Source organism: Dipodomys merriami, unplaced genomic scaffold (genome assembly GCF_024711535.1).
Source record: "Dipodomys merriami isolate MVZ:Mamm:240054 unplaced genomic scaffold, mDipMer1.0.p SCAF_49, whole genome shotgun sequence".
In the NCBI taxonomy this organism is placed as follows: Eukaryota; Metazoa; Chordata; class Mammalia; order Rodentia; family Heteromyidae; genus Dipodomys; species Dipodomys merriami.
In genome coordinates this window covers 1,536,058-1,555,860 of record NW_027206057.1, presented here as the reverse complement: position 1 = coordinate 1,555,860, position 19,803 = coordinate 1,536,058, and the positions used below count along the sequence as shown (strand labels likewise).

Below are 19,803 nucleotides of genomic sequence, written 5' to 3'. Positions count from 1 at the left end.
GGAGGATTAAATGAGGCTTATAGCGTGTACCACACCCTTTGCAGATATTTTAAATGTAACAAGTATTCAAATGATCATATGACTACTGCAGTTATTTTTATAGTCTATGTTATGGTTGGAGTTTTTTTCACTATTTTATTTTTTATTATCCTCTACATTCTGAAATCTTGATATTGCAAAAACAAAGCACAACAACAAAAAGAAAAACGTTGAACTGAGTTGGTAGTACACAAATAATCAGCTCATGGTTCAAGGAAAGAAGGAAACTCAAGTTTTCTAAAATACAAAAAATGAAGTAAAATGGACCTTTCTGAACTAGGACAAGCAAAAAACTAGTCAATTCATGTCCCCAAAACCCATCAGAGAAGATGTCTGTTCATGTTACCTCTTGCTCAGACTCAGCCTCCCTGAGTTCACATGGGGATGGTCAGTGGGATGCTTAGGGCCTGGCAGGTCCCTGCCCCTTTGCTGATGTGCTTTTATCCCTCCCATTCTCAGGCCATTCATGCTCAGGGTTTACTCTGTCCTCAGCTCTTCCCTGGGGACTCAATTGAAAGGAGGACTCATTTCTCTGACAAAGTCACCCAGCTGGCCCAGCTAAAACTACTGTCTTTCCTCTGTTGTTCCAGAACTCCTCATCCTGCTTTATTTTTGCCTTAAGTCATTCATCATAAGAAGTAAAATGATCTGTTTACTGTTTATCCTTCAGCCCAATAGAATGTTAGTCCCTTGAGGTCTGCTTTTCTAGATCCCATTACATATTCCATACCCACAGTCCACAGAAGAGCCCTGCACCTAGCATGTGCTGAATACATACTTTCTGAAGAAGGGAGTTAGCAACAGAAGTAATTATACTGCCTGCTCTTCATAGATGAGCACTTAGTATAAGTTACATATCATTTCATTTAAAATCTGCTATTGAAGTTAGATACAATTATTATCTCCATTTTACCAATGAAGAACCTGACACTTAGCAAAACTAAATTACATACTTATCCATGGTCAGAATAAGAGATCTGAATCGAATTCACCACCCTCTTCCCCCCACAACACAGAGAGGCAAAAAAGTAGAATCAAAGGAGTAAACGATCTATCTAGGCATAGGAAGATGGCCTCAACCAATTTATTCTCTTCTCAGTCTCATTCTCCTAAATGGAATGCAGGGTCTGGCCAGTAGTGATAAGCTAGGACCGATCCACTGACATTCCATCACTTAGCAATTCTTGTCTTCTTCTTCTGTCAAATACAATAAACAGTACCATGCGCCAAAGTTGTAGAACCATAAATGACACCAAAAATTTATTGTTCTGATAATGTCAAAGCTTCAATCTGTATGTTGTTTATAAAGCAGAGGAAACATTTAGTTACTGTTTCCCTGTCTATAGATTACTAGTCCAACATATTTTCAGCAAAAAAAGGCAAAATATAGTTGCCAAATATTTTAGGAACAAAATGGAACTTTTCAGACTTTGGAGAAATGTGCTATGAAATAAATATTCAAAGAAATTTCTTTTTTAAAATCATATCTTCCAAAGTATTCTATGAAATTATTTAATTGCAACTTATGAAATATCTCCATTGATATGTACAAATATAATTAACCAAATCACTTAGGCTTTTGACATATAATACGAAGGCAGGAAACTGACACTGACTCAAGACACTTAATAGCTGGTGCAGGCACATGTATGGTAATAAACTTCATGGCTTGACTTTCTGGCATTCTACTCTCTCACTATCTCTCCCCACCCTTCTCCTTTCTTTCTCCTTCTCAGATCTCTTGCACTACTAAGAATTAAATTTAGCGTCTCATATACACTACACAAATGCTCTTCCACTGAGCTATCTACCCCAGCTCTCTTTTAATTAAAAAAAAGCTCTAATTACTACTCAAACTACAATTTGGAGGCACTATTAGATATTAATAATTAATACTATGGCATTGACTTGATCTCAATTTTAAAAAGAAAAGAAATGCCATCGTAGTCATATAACGTTATAGATTTTTAATCACTTATGTTTGTGCTATTTATGGAAAATATATGACTGTATATATGAGAAGACAAAAATCTCAATGCTTACCTGATCTAGTTGGACAAATATATCTCTTTAAAATAATTATAACTCACATATATATATATATGTATGTATAAAACTACCTGGTCTTCTATAGCATGGTTATTATGTTGATCTATTATAAGTAGACATGGGCTTCAAGCTCTTTTCCAATACAAATTATGGAATAAAACAAGTAGAAAGTAGCACCAAGCAATAGAAAATTATAAATAATTGTTCTTATTTCCTGAAAAATATTACAACAAAGTTCAGGTCTTCTTTGTTCCTCATTGCTTGATTTCCCTTCTGTGTCCCTGTCTCTTTAACTCCCATTCCCAAAGTCAGTTGTAATGTAAGTTTAGAATATGTTCTTCCTCTCCCAACTTCTGTGCTTGTCTAAATATATTGGTATATCTATAAAAATGCTAAACTTTTTTTCAGAATTTTTTTGTTTTTCTTGTTGTTGTTGTTGGTCATGGGGCTGAACTCTGGGCCTGGGCACTGTCCCTCTTCTCTTCAGCTCAAGGCTAGCACTCTACCACTTGAGCCACAGCACCACTTCCAGATTTTTCTGTTTATGTGGTCCTGAGAAATTGAACCCAGGGCCTCATGCATGCAAGGCAAGCACTCTACCATTGAGCCAGCTTCCCAGCCCCAGAAAAATGTTTTTTTTTTTTTAAGAAATAGTTAAAGATAGATTTGAGGGAGGTGTGAAGAAGAGAAATACCATTGATTAGAGCTGGAATTATTCAGTACAATTCCTGCCCTGGGTTTAAGATTTCAATTATAATAAATACAGTGGTCCCTTGGTATCCAAGAAGAGATTGGTTCCAGAAGCCTTGCTCCCTGCCCCCACATCCCCACCACCCAGGCAGACAGTGAGTCCACAGATGCTTAAGCCCCTTACATAAGGCGGCCTAGTCTTTGCATTTAGCCAACATACATCTTCCTGTAGACTTCAAATTATCTCTAGATGACTTAATACAAAGGAAACATGAAAATAGATGTTACCCTGTATTTTTCAGGAAATGTAGACAGGGAACAGTCCACACAGGCCTAGCACAGTCCCAGTTTCATAGGCCTTGCTCCAGTTTTGATCTATGGTTGGTCTATTCCGCCATATAGAAGCTGTGCAGGCTTCTCAGTTTCAGCACCTGCCTGATGGCTAGGTGGGGAGATGGCCAGAGAGGCAGTGCAAGAGATGAAAGATAGGAAGGAAAATAGCCTGGGCCAAGAATGGAAATGGAATGGAAAAGAGCAACTTGCCTGGAGACCAGGGGAGGGCAGAAGAAGTTTAAAGCCAGGCTGAATCTAATCACATGTGATAAGTAAGGAGAGAGAATTGGAAATGGATACATGTAACACTTCTAAATTGGCATGAAAATGCCATACAGAAATTCATTCTAATTACTACAGGTATCAAGGTTCCCACTGCTTACAGACATGTGACTCATTGCTTCTGTGACTCATCTAAGACACCAACAAAGAGTTCTTCCTAACAGTATAAGACGTCAATACCAGAACTAATGATACTTGAAAAAAGTACAAGAACTTGTTCATTGTTTTGGTACTTCCTATCATTGTATCATATTAGAATATGGGGTCTTTCTAAAAGGACCTGTTACTACTTTTATTTATAGCATCAAGATACCTGTTCTATTTTTCTTAAGACTAAGCCTGTAGAATATGAAATCCTGCTTTTATATAAGTATTTGAAGAACTGAAATGTCATTGACATTATCATTTTGGTCATTTCTTTAAGAACAACCCAGGAAATTGGGTGCCTATAGTTCACACCTATAATCCTAGCTGCTCAGAAGGCTGAGATCTGAGGATCACAGTTCAAAGTGAGCCCAGTAAGAAAAACCCATGAGACTCATCCCCAATTCACCATTGAAAAGCTGGAAGTAGCACAATGGCCCAAGTGGAAAATTCATTGTTAAAATCTGCATCAGTGTACCATGCTGTATATTGGTCTGAGTTTTTTCCTATTTAACATAACATTGATATTTAGTCTATTTTTTTTAACTCTACATACTATTCCATTTTATGACTAGTATATTGAATGTGCCCATTCCTCAACTGGTGGCCATTTACATTGTTTCTGTTTTTCATTGTAAGAAAACATAATGAGCAAATACACATGGCCACATACATTTCTACACATGCATAAGGCAAGCCTTTCCCTTAAAACGCAGCATTCAAATCATTAGGAACATCCAATTTAAGATTATTATGGACTGCTAATTAGTATCCAGTGACAGCCTAGGTAACAACTGGAAGAGCCATCTTTACAGTTGTCCAGTATATACCACCTTCATTATGAGATGGGTGGCCTGCAACCACAAAAACTATAGTAACCCATCAAGCCAGCCACTCAAGGTAAAGAGAAACTAAAAGAGACACCAATAACCAAAGGCCCAGGATTCATTTACATTACTTTGCAACAATGGCTTTTTGTTGTGAATGATGACTAGCTCAATTCTCAGTAATGCTGTTATGAATAAGTCATCCTGGTAGGTATGATATAATATGGTAACATATTTCTCTGCAGATGTTCTTTCAAGGCAGTATAAAAAACAAATTATTCCCTTTCAACTCCTGATCATAAATTTGTCTATTTTTTGAGATCCTGCATCTTAACAATCTATACTTGAAATAGCTCTAAAAGGCTTTTCCTATAAAATTGGTTATCCTCATTTTCCAAGATAAAATGAGAAATAGGAAAATAGAAACTACCCCCATATAAATAATAATAGCTACACTTATGTTTACATTGTATGCAAACCATTTCTAAGATGGTAGTGTACAGTCACCAACTTTAAAACATAATACTAAGGATTATATAAACAGTTCGATTTTTTTGTGGCCTCTTTTTATCACCATTGTTACAGATTGTTATTTTTTTGTTTTTTAAATTCTATAATATGGATAACATTGCAACATTGTAGAAGATTGTTAATTTTTTGTCTTTTTAAATTCTATGATATAGATGATATGTATAAAATATGGCTTATGTGTCCTCCATGGATTAATTAAGGATTTTGCAAGACAAGAATAACCCAGAATTACTCACATTGAAAATTCCAACACTCTCCAATTTGCACAAATGAAAAAAAATCCAAAATGATGGAGTTGCACTAGCTTATCCTCACAATTCCTCACATCTAAGAAAAGAAGGAAAATTTGCACTCTGGGCTAAAATCAAAACAAATCAAATCTGAAGTTGCTAATATTGTGTTCTATAATTAGAAAAGGTCCAACTCCATTCTTTATTATCCATTGAGTTACCATAAGAATTCCATCTCAGATCCACCCAGATGCATCAATATTTGTATGTCAAGGCATCCTTTGAAGTTATTTTTTACTGTGTTTATGAATCATACACATGTGTACTTGCATACATACAGTGAGAAAAGAGAGTCTGTTTATTTTCTTCTGAAACATCTAAATTGTTTTAAACATGAGGTCTCTGAATGAATGTTTGTGATGATGGTGTATGACCTGTTTTAGTGGCTCACACAGACTGGCCATATTTTCAGAGAGCAGTGCACTGGGAGTCCCCAAATCCCCATCCCCTAAGTTTCTCACTCCCTAAAATCTGACTCATTAAAAACTAGAATCAGCATAGCTTTGTAGCTCTCTCTAAGTATATGATATTTAATTTCAGCTTTAAAGCCAGAGAATAATTTACAAAGAGACTAGAACCAAGCATTTATCTCTGGTAACCCCCAGCAATATTCAGTCCCGAGTTAGACTCAGAACACATATCAATACATATCCAGCTGCTATAGATTTCTATCTTTGGCCAACTTGGAATTTCCAGATTTCCAGTCCATAGTCCACATTTCATTTGCTTCTTTATAAATAGAGTGGGTCTTTATTCCTCTTCAATCTCAGAAACATCACTAGTATTGCCAAATAATTTTCTCTGATCCCAGTGAACTACTAGGCTCATCTTACTACTGAAACATACTTCTTCTTCTTCTTCTTCTTTTTTTTTTTTTTTTTTGGTCTGTCATGGGGCTTGAACTCTGGGCTTGGGCGCTGTCCCTCAGCTCTTCAGCTCAAGGCGAGCACTCTATCGCTTGAGCCAGAGCACCACTTCGGTTTTCGAGTGGTTTATTTTGGAGATAAGAGTCTCAGGGACTTTCCTGCCTCGGCTGGCTTTGAACAGAGATCCTCAGATCTCAGCCTCCTGAGTAGGTAGGAGTACAGGCATGAACCACCGGTGCCCAGCACTTCTTGCAACCAGAACTATCTTTCAACTGAATTTATTTTTCAAAAAGTTAAAAAGCTGTTGCAAATGGAACTATAAGATTTTAAGAGTAAAGTGCCTCTCTTTTCTGTTGAATAGAATAATGTACCAGGGGAAAAAGAGGGCTAGAAGACTCCTCAACTGGCAGCCTGGGAAACATACTGCCACAGTCTAGCTATTTAGTTGACAAAATATTTTACAGAGCTCATAATAGTTCTGTGATGACCAGAATTTACATGAAACCCAGCAAGGCTAATTCTCAGCTCAGTCTCCGTGAACTAAGTCCTGAAGATCATTTCAGGAGAGTTGCTATTTGGGTGGGTGGGATTTTTATTTGTGTGTGTGTGCCTGTCCCAGGGTTTGAACTCAGGAACTGCTGCTGTCCCTGAGCTTTTTTGCTCAAAGCTAGTCCTCTATGACTTGAGCCACTTCCAGCTTTTCGGTAGTTAAGAGTCTCATTGACTTCTGCCGTTGAACAGTCAAACAGATCCTCAGACCTCAGCCTCCTGTGTAGCTAGAATTACAGGTGCGAGCCACCAATGGCCACCTCCAGTGTTTTGATTGTTTTTGTTTCTGTCTTTCTGCTGATCCAGGGCTTAAAATCAGGATCTGGCACTGTCCCTGAGAATTTTTTGTTTTGTCTTTTTTTTTTTTTTTTTTTTTTTTTGCTCAAGGCTCTCTTATCACTTGAACCACAGCTTCATTTCCAGCTTTTTGGTGGTTAATTGGAGAGAAAAAAAATCTCACAGACTTTCCTGCTTGGACTGGCACAGAGCACAGTTCTTCAGATTTCTGTCTCTTGATTAGCTAGGATTACAGGATTAGACACGGATACCCAGCTGGGGTGGGATTTAAAAATTAATTCACAATAAGGTTTTTGCTTGTGTGCTCACTTTGCAGTACTGTGGTTTGAACTCAAGATTTCATACTTACTAGAGAGGCATTCTATAACACTTGAGCCATACCTGCAAGTTCTTTTTTGCTCTAGTTATTTTTGCGATAAAGTCTCAAAAATTCCTGTGCTGGCTTAGACTGTGATCCTACTATTTTATGCCTCCCCTAAAGCTTGGATGACAGGTATATACCACCACAACCAGCACTGCTTTCTGTTGAGACAAAGGTCTTGAAAACTTCATATGAGCTGGTCTGGAACCAAGATCCTACTGATCTCTGACTCTTGAATATCTAAGAATACACTACAGGTGTGGTCCACTAGTGTCTGACCACCAGAATTTTTTTTAAATATTAAAATTCATTCCCTTTCACTGATTAAGAGGTAGGTAAGGTAATATTTTGTTTCCTGAACTAGTGTTTAATAGACACTGTCTCTTTGGACAAATCACTTGCCCACATAAAAGGACTGTTTTCAAGTCACAGCTCAGTAATCCTGAGCTTCAAGTAGAAGGGGAAAATTACCTTGGTTTTGTGCACAATTACAGGAAGCACAAACTCTTCAATATCACATTATGAATGGTCCTAATCTAACTATTCTAATGAAACAATATTTATCATTTTTTCCAGCTGATTCTGCAAATGGGTTTTACAAAGGAGGGTACTAGGAGGGGAATAAGATCTTCTATTCTAAGTCATCCACAGTAAGAAATTAATTACTTTTTTTATTCATCTAGGATGGTGCTGGTTATGTACCATCCTTGACAGAACTGAAAAGTGAATTATACAAATCATTCTCAATCTTCCATGGCTCCAAGGAGCACTAGTTAAAGGCTGACAAACCACAACACACACACACACACACACACACACACACACACACACACACACACACACACACACACTGAATATTCTAGTCCTTTAAACTGAACATACTGTATTTTGTTGTTTTTTCTTTTTTCAAAGATTAAAAAAATTAAGAGTGGTATTTTAGTAAGGGAGGACAGAACGTAGCTAAAGATATTAGCATACAGACTTCCCTGCCTGGGTTGGTTTGAACCTTGATCCTCAGATCTCAGCCTCCTGAACAGCAAGGATTATAGCTATGAGCCAGTAGTCCTTGGTTTTTAATTTTATTTATGTCTCAGGCCCACTTATAAATCCCTACATTCAAACCATTCTAGCAATTTTACCTTCCAGCCCAGCCCCTTTCTCCATTTCTGCTGCAGCTGCGATTGTTCAGGCCTATATTGCGTCTCATTTGGATGATTTTAAGCATGGCTCCTTGCTTCAAAATTACCCTGAACAGTGTCCACGAGGATGGCCAGCACAGACTAAAGCCATGGCCCTCCCTGCTTTGACCTTTGCAATGGCTCCCACTTGCCTTCAGAGAAAGTTGCGTTCCTCGTCCCAGCATCTACTTGGCTTTTTAGCATCCCTGTGGTTCCAAACACCTTCTCTTTACTACTCAATCCCTTCATCCTAGTAATTGAGATTTTTCTCAGCCTAAGTTACCATTCAACAAAACTGAATAAATATTCAGAGCTTTGATTTTAAATAATATAAAGTAATACTTGCTCCTCTAGAATACAAGTGATATAATTTCAAGTTTACTGTGAAAAATCAAAGTCCTAAAACATTTTTATGATGGTAATAATATTTTTAAGGAAGAACTAATTCTTCCCTAAGAAATCAGAATGAAAACAATTCAAGGCCCACCATTTTTTTCTACTAATCAAGAATGAATTTGTTGTATTTCTATGCTATTTCTTCACTGTGGCAAGGACCACCAAATCCTTCCTAAGCAAAGAAGGTTGCTGAACGAGTCAGCATCAAATCAAGGAAGCAGGCACCAATCTGTTTAATTCATGGACCAATTAGGGGTGATAGTGATAGCTGAGACACCAGTGTTCTGTCAGACGCTCACAAGCAGCTTCCACATGGCCCTACTTAGGAAAGCAGGGAAATGTTGGGATGAGGGTACCAGAGTAGAGAAACCCGTAAAAGAAAACTTGCAGAGATTTTTCAGAAGGCTCCCAGAGAGTCCAGCTAAGTATAAACCAGATATTTTGTGAGGAAATTACTAGAATCACCTGGAGGAACTAAAGGAATACTCTCCTAACCTCATATACATGTTCTGCCTAAGATAAAGAGAAATAACAATGCCCTGGGTCCTTCCCTTGACTCTCTCTTGCCTGTTCTTCTCATTAGCTCGGCACACTGGAACAAACCTGTAGATTTTGAAAAGCACAAATGCCTGGACAGCTGGATGTCATTGGTTTGAGTACAGTCACGGTACAAACAGGGGACTTTAAAAGCCCTCCTGATGAGCCTACTAATTTAGAACCGATACTTTAGGCTGAACCAGGCAGAAGACAGAGTTTTGGATCATAGGACGTTTGTCTGGCAGAAATCGGCATTCTTCAAGATAGGGTGAGAGTTTGATAGCTAGCAGATCCAGGATTTGTAGATGGCACAAAGAGGTGAATAGAGACAAGGCAAAATGTGAGAGCTGACCCCCTACACCCCTATTCCACCCAACCCCCGCCACCAGTCTTTCTGGGGTCAAATAAAACTGATACCCCAGCTGGATGTAGAGTTTCTGCCTGTAGCTTACTGTTATTCCTCCTATGAGTATTCATGCTATACAACCTTTGTGGGCTACTTCCAGTGTGTTCTGAGCTGAGTTATAACCCAGCATCTTGTAGTGTCCCCACAGAAAAGCTTGGCATTCCTCTTGCTATTGTATCATCTATTTCTGTTTTCCAGAATTCACTGGCTGGCCCACTTGGACGGATGCTTAGCTACTATGAAGTAGTCACTCATAACTAACAACAGGTAATGTATCACTCCCTCTGCCTAAGTATAAGAATTTCAAGATAAAATGTTGAATTGACTACATTTCCATGTGCCTCTGAAAATGGGAATTAATTTAAATCAAATAACATTGGCGATAGCCTGACCTTGACTAATAAGTACTTATAAATTACAAATGATTTGTTGCAGTTTATTTGGTCACAACCCTATTCATGGTCTTTTAAATATTCAGCCAAGTAAACATACCCTTAAGATATATTTGTATCCCTAATCATCTTCTCATGATTAGGCCTAGAGATATACTTGCTATAAGTTCCAAAATCTTATACTTTCAAATAAAAAGACATTGACTTTTTTCAGTGTAGCTAGTAAGCATTATTTTATTTGCCCAAAGAGTAACTTTCCAAAGAAGGATAAAATCCAAGGTCAAAATCAGAAATCATTTGCTCTCTGTGAGTGAGTGTGGATGAGAATTTTGACTCCTGAAAAATAGAGCCTAACTTCTGGAACTGTTAAAATATCAAGCAGTTCAAAACAAGACAAGCTATTTTTACAAACTGTTTTTCTGGTGTGAATTTTTGTCCATTATGAATCCATAGAAACAAAGGAGGAGGCAACAATGCTTGATAAGAAATGTACTCCTTACTATGCTTATGTAACTGTAACCCCTCTGTACAGTATTTTCACAATAAAAAAACTTATTAAAAAAAAGAAATTGTGAAAACACACTTCTAACTACATCAATGTATTTATAGTTTTTATGGTAGTGTTCAGTCTCATTAGAATAGTAAATGGTGAAAAATGTATAAGAATACATACAAACCACAGACAGACCTTCCTTTGTGGTCCTACAAGGAAGATATAACACTAAGACACTCTTCAGAAAGATAATTTCCTCATTTTTGGGGGGGTTGGATTTTGGTAGTACTGGGGTCTGAAATCCAGGCCCAGTGCTTGCCTGGAAGCCACTCTATTTGAGCCATACCTTCATCCCTTCAGCATTTTTTTTGCCAGTCTTGAGCCTTGAACTCTGGGCTTGGGCTCTGTCCCTATATTCCTTTTTCTCAAGGCTAGCACTTTACAACTTGAGCTGTAGCACCACTTCCAGCTTTTTCTGTGGTTGATTGGAGATAAGAGTCTTGAGGACTGGGGCTGGGAAGGTGGTTCAGTGGTAGAGCACTTGCCTTGCATGCAGCACCACATAAGCAAAAAAAAAAAAAAAAAGAAAAAAAAGCTGGAAGTGGCACTGTGGCTGAAGTGGTAGAGTGCTAGCCTTGAGCTGAAGAGCTGAGGGACAGTGCCCAGGCCCAGAGTTCAAGCCCCACGACCGGACCCCCCCCCCCAAAAAAAAAAAGAGTCTTGAGGACTTTCCTCCCAGGCTGGCAATACTGCAATCCTCAGATCTCAGCTTCCTGAGTAGCTACAATTACAGGCATGTGCCACTGGTGCTTGATCCCTTCAACATTTTAATGTAGGATAAGCTACACATTTTTAAAGCTCTCAAATCTCAACAACTACCACCCAACTGAGTTCCCACAATTATCTCTTAGAAAAATAGATCCATTCTGCCAGAGTATAACTGTGGGCTACAGTATCAGAATCCTTTAATACTATTTTAAGTAATGAATATCTCTTAATTGACAGAATTAGAAATGCAAAATAGGCGAACAGACACATACTGATAGAACCCCAGCAGGGTCTCCAGAACAACCATGTGACCATAGGGCCTACTTTCTTCCATCACATCATTAAATAAGAAAAAGAGAGGTGCTATTGTGGTGAATAAAAACAGAAAATTAAGGTTACAGGAACTGCAAATGTTTAAACAAGTAATAACCAATATTTCACAGGAAAGGAAAACACAAATGTAAGTGCATACCTTTACCCAAAGCAGATAGTTACCTATTAGGATGCTATCATGGAATTACAAGCTCTAGAGGAAAAAGACAAATGCAGAAAGGAACTCTTTTCTTAGCTCACGTGAAGAATGTAACACTAGCACTGAAAACAGAACCTGTATGTAAATTCTGTTCTGATTCACTGTTCAACTGATGGTGCATTACATAGTACTGTCTAGGAGTTCCACTCACTGGTAACACCTAACTGGACATCTTTTTTTAGGAATAAAGCACTGATTTTGAAAATACTATTCGTGTGAGATCGACTCATATGCAGGAGGAAGGGTAATCCACACAGAACAGAGAACATAAACACGACCTGCCCAAGGTTAAAGGACATTCTGGGTCCTTAATGTTACAAGTGCTTTTTCAGAATGGTGCCACTGGCTGTACCTCAGGGACTCTGTGGTCTGGGAACCATCCTCACAGTGCCTGACTTTGTTTAATGAAAACAAAGGGGTCAAAGATTTGAAGGAGGAAAAAAGAACAGGACATAGTCTCCCAAAGCAAAACCAAACCAAACAAGGAAAAATATTCACAGTTGTTTAGAGGAAAAGCATAACTCTTGGTTGAAATTTTAAATTAGAAAACTTTCCTTGATGTTAAAGGGAAGATAGACTAAGATCAATATTGTCCAAATCTTGTCACTATTTCTTCTTTTTAATGTCTTGCAGAATCAGTAAATTTATAGATTACCACACACACCACACACACACACACACACACACACACACACACACATACACACACACACACACACACACACACAGCATGTTCAAAAGCTTGCTTTTAGCTATGGAAACTTGAAATCTTGGAGAGAGAGATGTTATTTTTTTTACAAGGCAAGAATATTTTAAGTGTGACTGGCTTCACATTTCTGATCAAAATATAAAACAGAAAAAACACTCTAAAGAAAAAGGACTTCTTCAATCAGGAATAGGCAAACATCAATAGTGAGAAATCCTATTCAACAAAGATACAGTAGGAGTTACATCCCATAAAAAAGGTAACATTTACTTGCAGTAGTAAGCATGTCTATTTTTTCTTTTTTATTAAAAATAAACCACTATAAGGCCTACAAGGAAATTTTTTGGAAAAAAGGAAGATTCTTAAATAGTGGATGTCTTCTTGACAAACATAACTGCAGATTCATATAACCACTAGAATTAAAAGTTACGTACAATTTCCTTCATGTAATAGCTTGGAGTATTAATACAAGTTATTTGGGGTGGGGACAGGGATAGAGCCTAGAGCCATGTGCATATTCTAAGTGCTTTACCACTGAACTATATTCCATGCCCAGGTTATCTGTATATTTATCCATTTATCAAACCTCTATGTTATTAAGTTTCTGAGAATAAATAAAGGCTAGAAAAACATAATTCATTTTCCTCATCATAAATGCCAGAGACAGGTGACTCTTCAAGGTCTATAGAATAAATCATACAGCTCACTAGACTGATGGTCCATACCTGAAAATGTTTCCTGGCAGACTCTTAACACATGGCTAAGCAGCTTATAGATCTTTTCTGTGGAGTTGGAGAAAGAAGGAAGCCACTTTTGTTGCTTGTTTGTCTGTCTCAAATAATCTAGCCAAATCATGCCTTCTGCCTGTTGTTTCTATTTTAAGGACAGAGAGCAACAAAAAGCTACATTCTCATCCTAACCCTAATCCTAATGACAATATCTTTTTATATGCTAAAATATACAGGGAGCTGTAACCCATAAAACACAGTTCATTTGCCATAGTAAGTATTTCTTACCTGATGTGGCCAATCAATTCGATAAGCTTGTGACTGAAAAAATAAGCTGTCAGCTCAGACACGTGACTCAGGACTGAACACACTCCAAACAGGGTTGTCGTTCCATTCAGATCTTCCAAATGCCAGTAAAGAAAGGTGAACACGAAGCCATATCCAAAACCCATAAACCAAGCCACAAACAGCACTGAGCCATACTGCACACTGCAGAGAAGTTTGATCAAGTCCCAGAAGTTGAAGGCCTGGGAGTGGCTGGTGGTGGTGGGTGTCTCCTCAGAGGACTCCGTGGAGTTGTTCCTTTCTACCTGAGGGATCTCTACCTCTTTACCTTTACTCTCATTGTTTGTAAAGTGGTTGTAGCGGAACCGGAACTGAGTAGCCACAATCAAGGCCATGGTCATAAGAACTCCAAAGACGATGAAGACAATCTGGTAGTTCCGGTACTCAGGGGGCTTACATCCCTTTCCATCAATGAGCACTTCTATGTGGGTATAGTCAATTCCAATACCCACAGACAGCATCGCTAAGCCCCAGCCCAGGGAGCCCCACATGCGCTGCAATCCATAGCGATCTCTGTGTTTTCCCAGATACTGTAGTGTCACCGTGTCCACAATCGTTACAGAAGAGGCACTGAAAAATTCTCCTATAATGACAACTACCAAGATCACCAAGAATATTGCTTCAACTTCCTGCTGATCATAGACAAGAGTGACTTGGTCCAATGGTAAAGATTTGGTGGTAGTGACAATAGCAGTGGTTGTCTCCCTGGTGACATTTCCTGTGGGGACAGGGATTGTTGTGCTTGCATTCAAGATCAGTTCTATAATATGGTCAGTAATGCCCTCTGTTTGGGGCTGCAGGGTGGGCTCACTGGTCTTGGGCAAAGCTGTTGTATAGATATCAGGAACTATGCTGTCAGGCTCGGCTTCTACTGTGGACCAGTTGGAAAGAGGCATGTTTCTTTTCTCACGTATTTTTGGTGACATGGTAAGGAAAGAGACAGCAGAGGAATTCATTGGCAGGATGGTTACTGGATGACTTGCGTTGGTGGGGCGAGCTGTTGGGGGAATCTTTGGTACACATCTCAAGGTAGCAGGTTTGACAAATCCAATACCCAGGTTGAACAAAACCCAACACAAAAGTGAAAAGAGGAGGACAATTTTGCCTTTTCTGAAGCGATCTGCAACGACACCCCAAAATGGGGCACTACAGAATTCAATAAAATATCGAATACCTACAAGTAGTCCACTCTGGCTTGGTGACATTCCAAGCTGCTTATAATACACAGGCAAAAGTGGGTAAAGAGAGCCATAGGCAGAGTAAAAGAAAAAATAAAAAACCTTGGAAATGAGAAGATCATTGTTTATTTTAACACAATGTTTTTCTATCCAGTCTATTTCCTCCTCGGGAATAGCAGATGTTTCTGTGGAGGAGGGTGTTTCATTTGAGGGTGGATCTGGGTCCCTGGAAATACCATTAAAGGGGTCAGCAAGCACGTATTTTCTCTTCTGCTCCTCTTCATCATCAGTTAAAATAGCAACTTTATCATCTGCCGCCATGGCTTACCACCACCATCAGAAAACTGATGACCTTCAAACTTTGGATGGGTGATCTGCAAAGTAAATTGTAAAAGATGGTTTAGTAATGAAAATAATATGCAAACAGAATTTCACCATTGTCCTGAAAGATGAGTAAATTCAGGATACACCTAAAATAAAATTGGGGAGGATTTTCATCATTAACTATTCAATCCTAGTAAAGGAAAATAGCTTAAAAATTAAATACTCTTTGTGGCGAATGACTCATTACATTATTCAATGCTTAGATTCACCCTAAATCTTTTATTTTTCATTCCAAGGGGAAGTCTACAAGTGTTAGGGATTACATTGAAAATAAAAAAAAACTACTTCTAGATTCTTGATTTTACTACTCAAACAAACTCTGCATTGAGAAGCCTAAAATTATTCAGAAATTAAAGGCAGCCAAAACTATTCAGTTTTTAGAAGAAAACAGAAATGAACACTTAACCACAACCCCAAATGTAATAAGAATGACAACTAACTGTACTTTTGTGACTTAAATTAGTTACTAGAAACATAAGACATTTTGGTAACTCTTTTCATTATGTATGCATATCAATGATATGTTTTTAATGATACTCTAGATATGGTTTCACAGATTATATTTAAGAAAAAAACAGGAGATAACATTTATTGAGGGTGTAGCTCAGTGAAACAGTGCTTGCTTATCTTGCGTGAGGTTCTGGTTTGATGACAGGGAGGGAAGAAGAAAGGAGGCAGGGAAGGAGGGAGGGAGGGTGAGAGGGAGGGATGAAAGATGGAAAAATTCAATCTCCTAATGTGTTACACCAAAACCACTCATTGAGCACTTAATCTCTATGGGTAAATGTATCTGTATTAATTTATATTCATCACACCATGGCAACCACCTTGTCCCTTTTATAGAGGAGAAAAATGAAGCCTTGCACCTTTAAGTGTAAGTGGTAGAGCCAATATTTGAACCCGAGCTTCAAAATACCTACTCTAATATTCTAAACAAAATGGCCAAATACCACATTTTAGATAATGTTATGAATCCTTTTTTAGAGACAAAGTTTTTCATATGAAAGATTAGCACTATCAGTTGCCTCGCCATCAAAGACTCTCTCCCAACCTCTATAATGTTGTGCTTTTGCGATACTAGGGTTTGAAATTGGAGCCTCACACTTGCAAGGCAGACACTCTACTGATGAGCCATGCCCCCAGCCCCTTTGGATGCTGACAATTTTTAAGACAGGGATTGTTTTCTTCCCAGGGTGCACACCTGGATCTGGATGCTGATCCATCTGTTCTAACTAGGATGATTGTGCATGTCATCATGACAAGCCAGTGGCTGAGAAGGGGTCTTGTGAACCTTTTTGCTTGAATCAGGATCCTCCCAATCTCAGCCTCCCAAATATGTAGAATCACAGGAAGCTACCTGTGCCCAGTTTATTTCTCTTTCATCGTATCTAGCTATCCAACACAGCAGCTCCAGTTTCACTGTCACTTTAAAAGAACAAATAATTCCCCTTTGAGATTATTGCTCAAAACTAAAAGATATGTTTGTTGTGTTTGAAATGTATAAATGGGTGAACAGGGAACATTATAGATATCTAGCTTTGTTCTTTCCCTAAATCAAATAAAATGGCAATAAACACATACTTTTGTAGACATAATCCAAGTTATAAAGAATTAAAGAGCAATAATAGCCACAATGAATTAAGGTCATTTTACATATGTAAGTTTTCAAAAAGTTAATTTCTCTGTCTTGGTGTATGCTGCCACCCCAAGAAACAGTAAAATATGGGCTATAGGAACTCAGTCATCTGCCATGGGAGACAGGCACAGGAAAACAGGGCTCGTAACAGATGCCAGAATAACAGCTGGGAACCAGGCACAAATGGCAACCGGTCTAGCAGGTCTAGAAAGTTCCATGAGAGACTAACAGCTAAATGATATCCCTGAGATATCAATGTATCTGAACAGGTCCTATGAGGAAATTTTAGGCAACCTGTACAGGGCTCAGAGATAAGTGAGTGATAAGTACAGAGGAAGTTAAGTAAACAGAACATGACAAGAAAAAGGTTCACAGGAAGAGAAAATAATCACAGTTTGTGACACATCTCCGCTGTAATTTCCTTCATAGTAGTGTAAATAATGATAACAGAACTCACCCAAACTGCCACCCAAAGGGTAACAGAGAAGACCTAGTAGGCATATACAATAAGGAGCAGGGAAGTGAGCTAACTCTGAATTCTATATAATGGATAATAAATTATAATATATAATAAATTAATAAAAGATAATAAATTATGTTTAACCAGACTTAAACACTGTGCAGTGTTTATGTATATGGAAATGTGGCACCATTAAAGTGTGTAATACTTGTTACAGAAGAGTTAAAACACTAACTTGAATTTAAAAAGGAAGAAAGAAGAAAACTATATACAGTCAGATATGTTATGGCTTTGCAAGTGACAGTAATTTAAACTGGCTACTGGTATCTTTCCATCTCTGACTAAAACTATATTTTGGAATTGCACAGAGTATCTGATTGCATGAACTCTAATCAGGGGCCATATTTTGGCCTTTAAGAAATTAACTGTGCTCCCTAAATCAACTGCCAAGACATTATCAAGTAGATTAGAGGGGGACAAAACGTCTTCCTGAAAGGGAAAAATACCATGAATTGTTGAAGTTATATTGGAGAATTGATGCCTGAATTCTAATCCAAAGACATAAAATCTCTTTTATGGTGTGTGTCACCCTTCTGAGCCATACTTTCCACCTCTTTATTCAAAATCCTTTTGATTATAAAATTGTAAAAGATTTCTCCTATTACATAAGTCCTGATATTAAGGATTTCTCAAAAAAATTGGGGGTGGGGAAGAATACTAATAAACTCCAGTTAGGTAAGGAAATGTCCTAACTATAACATTTCAGATCCATTTGTATAAAAGTCATACTCGGGTAACTTTTATATGACCTTCAAATCTAAAAATTAAAAAAAAATATGAGTAGAGGACATTGATTTTTAGATATCCTCATGTTATCTTTAGATTTTAAAGAAGAAGAAAACTTGGAGAGATCATTATAACAGCTATGAAATAAAAGTATAACTGAAGTCATCTCTGTAATAACATAACTGAGGATCAAAGAAATAAACAAGAAGTAACTTCTATATCTTAAAAAACTTAAGCATGGTCCAAAGTCATGATCTCTGTCTATAAATTAAACTACATTTAACTTACTGCAAGTTGAGAGAAAATGTAAGAATTGGTAATATATAGGTTGAGTTATATATTTAACATTTCCACAGTGAGAGGAAACTTTGTTTATGAAGTTGATATGAACTGAATATCTGTGTTCTTCCAAATTTTAAAATCAAAGCTCCAACTCTCAGTTTGACTATACAGATGCATATTTTGGACTTATAAGGGGCACTAGGTGGTGATATCATCCTGCTGGATCAAATACAGTGACAACAGGGGATATACCATAGGGGGAAGAACATACAAAAGAAACAAAAAAATCACACATAACAACAAAGAAAAACCTATTGTGTCCATGTTTTGGAGTTAATTTCACATAGCATCATCTTATATGGTCATATGTACATAGCTATTAAGCTATTCTGCTCATATGATAAGATTATCCTAGATGTACACTAAGATCCTGAATAGCAAAAACAATCCTTAGCAGAAAAAAACAGTGCTAGAGGAATATCAATACCAAACTTCAAACTCTATTGCAAAGCCATATAATCCAAACAGCTTGGTACTGGCACAAGAACAGACCTGAGGACCAGTAGAACTGAAGACCCAGAAATAAACTTCTATCTTTGATAAGGGAGCCAAAAAAATAGAATGGAAGAAAGACAGCCTCTTCAGTAAATGGTGCTAGCAAAATTGGTAAAACACCTGTAGAAAACTAAAGTTAGATCTTTATATATCAACTTGCACAAGAATCAACTCCAAATGGATCAAAGACCTTGAAGTAAAAGCAGACACCCTGAAAACATTACAGAAAGGTATAGGAGAAACTCCAGGGTTCCTTGGTACAGGCCAAAATTTTCTTAATAAAGACCCAGAAACAACAAATCAGAGAAAAGTTGGACAAATGGGATTGCATGAAACTGCAGAGCTTCTGCATGGCAAAGGACATAGCTAGCAAGATCAATAGAAAGCCCATGGATTGGGAAACGATCTTCACTAGCCATACAACAGACAAGGACCTCATATCTAAAATACACTTAGAACTCAAAAATTAAAATTACTTTTTAAAGAGAAAGAAAGAAGAGAGACAAAAAGTGAGGGTTGTGTATGGCATGGCATGCATCTGTAATTTAAATTACCAACCAGGCGTGGTGGTGTGTGCTTGTGACTGCAACTACATGGTAGGCATTGAAGGATTATGGTCTGAGGAAAAAAACATGACCCTTATTTAAAAAAATAAAAGAGCTAGGGACATGGCTCAAATGGAAGACTGCCTGCCCAGTAAAACTCTGATACTGCCAAAAAAAAATCAAACCAACAAACAAAAAGAATGAGAAGACATTTCAAATTACACACAGAAATTTATAA

The 19,803-nt window shown here is 37.8% G+C and overlaps 1 protein-coding gene across 3 annotated transcripts in view; it reads right to left on the bottom strand.

Moving 5' to 3' along the window:
• Positions 1-19,803, bottom strand: part of Mfsd6 (major facilitator superfamily domain containing 6) — a 61,052-nt gene that overhangs the window by 27,126 nt on the left and 14,123 nt on the right. For all 3 annotated transcript variants that reach the window (XM_069995669.1, XM_069995667.1, XM_069995668.1), the window contains exon 2: positions 13,683-15,291. In XM_069995669.1, the coding sequence (XP_069851770.1) occupies positions 13,683-15,238 (1,556 nt within the window). In that variant the 5' untranslated portion in view covers positions 15,239-15,291. The remainder of the gene's footprint in view (positions 1-13,682; positions 15,292-19,803) is intronic.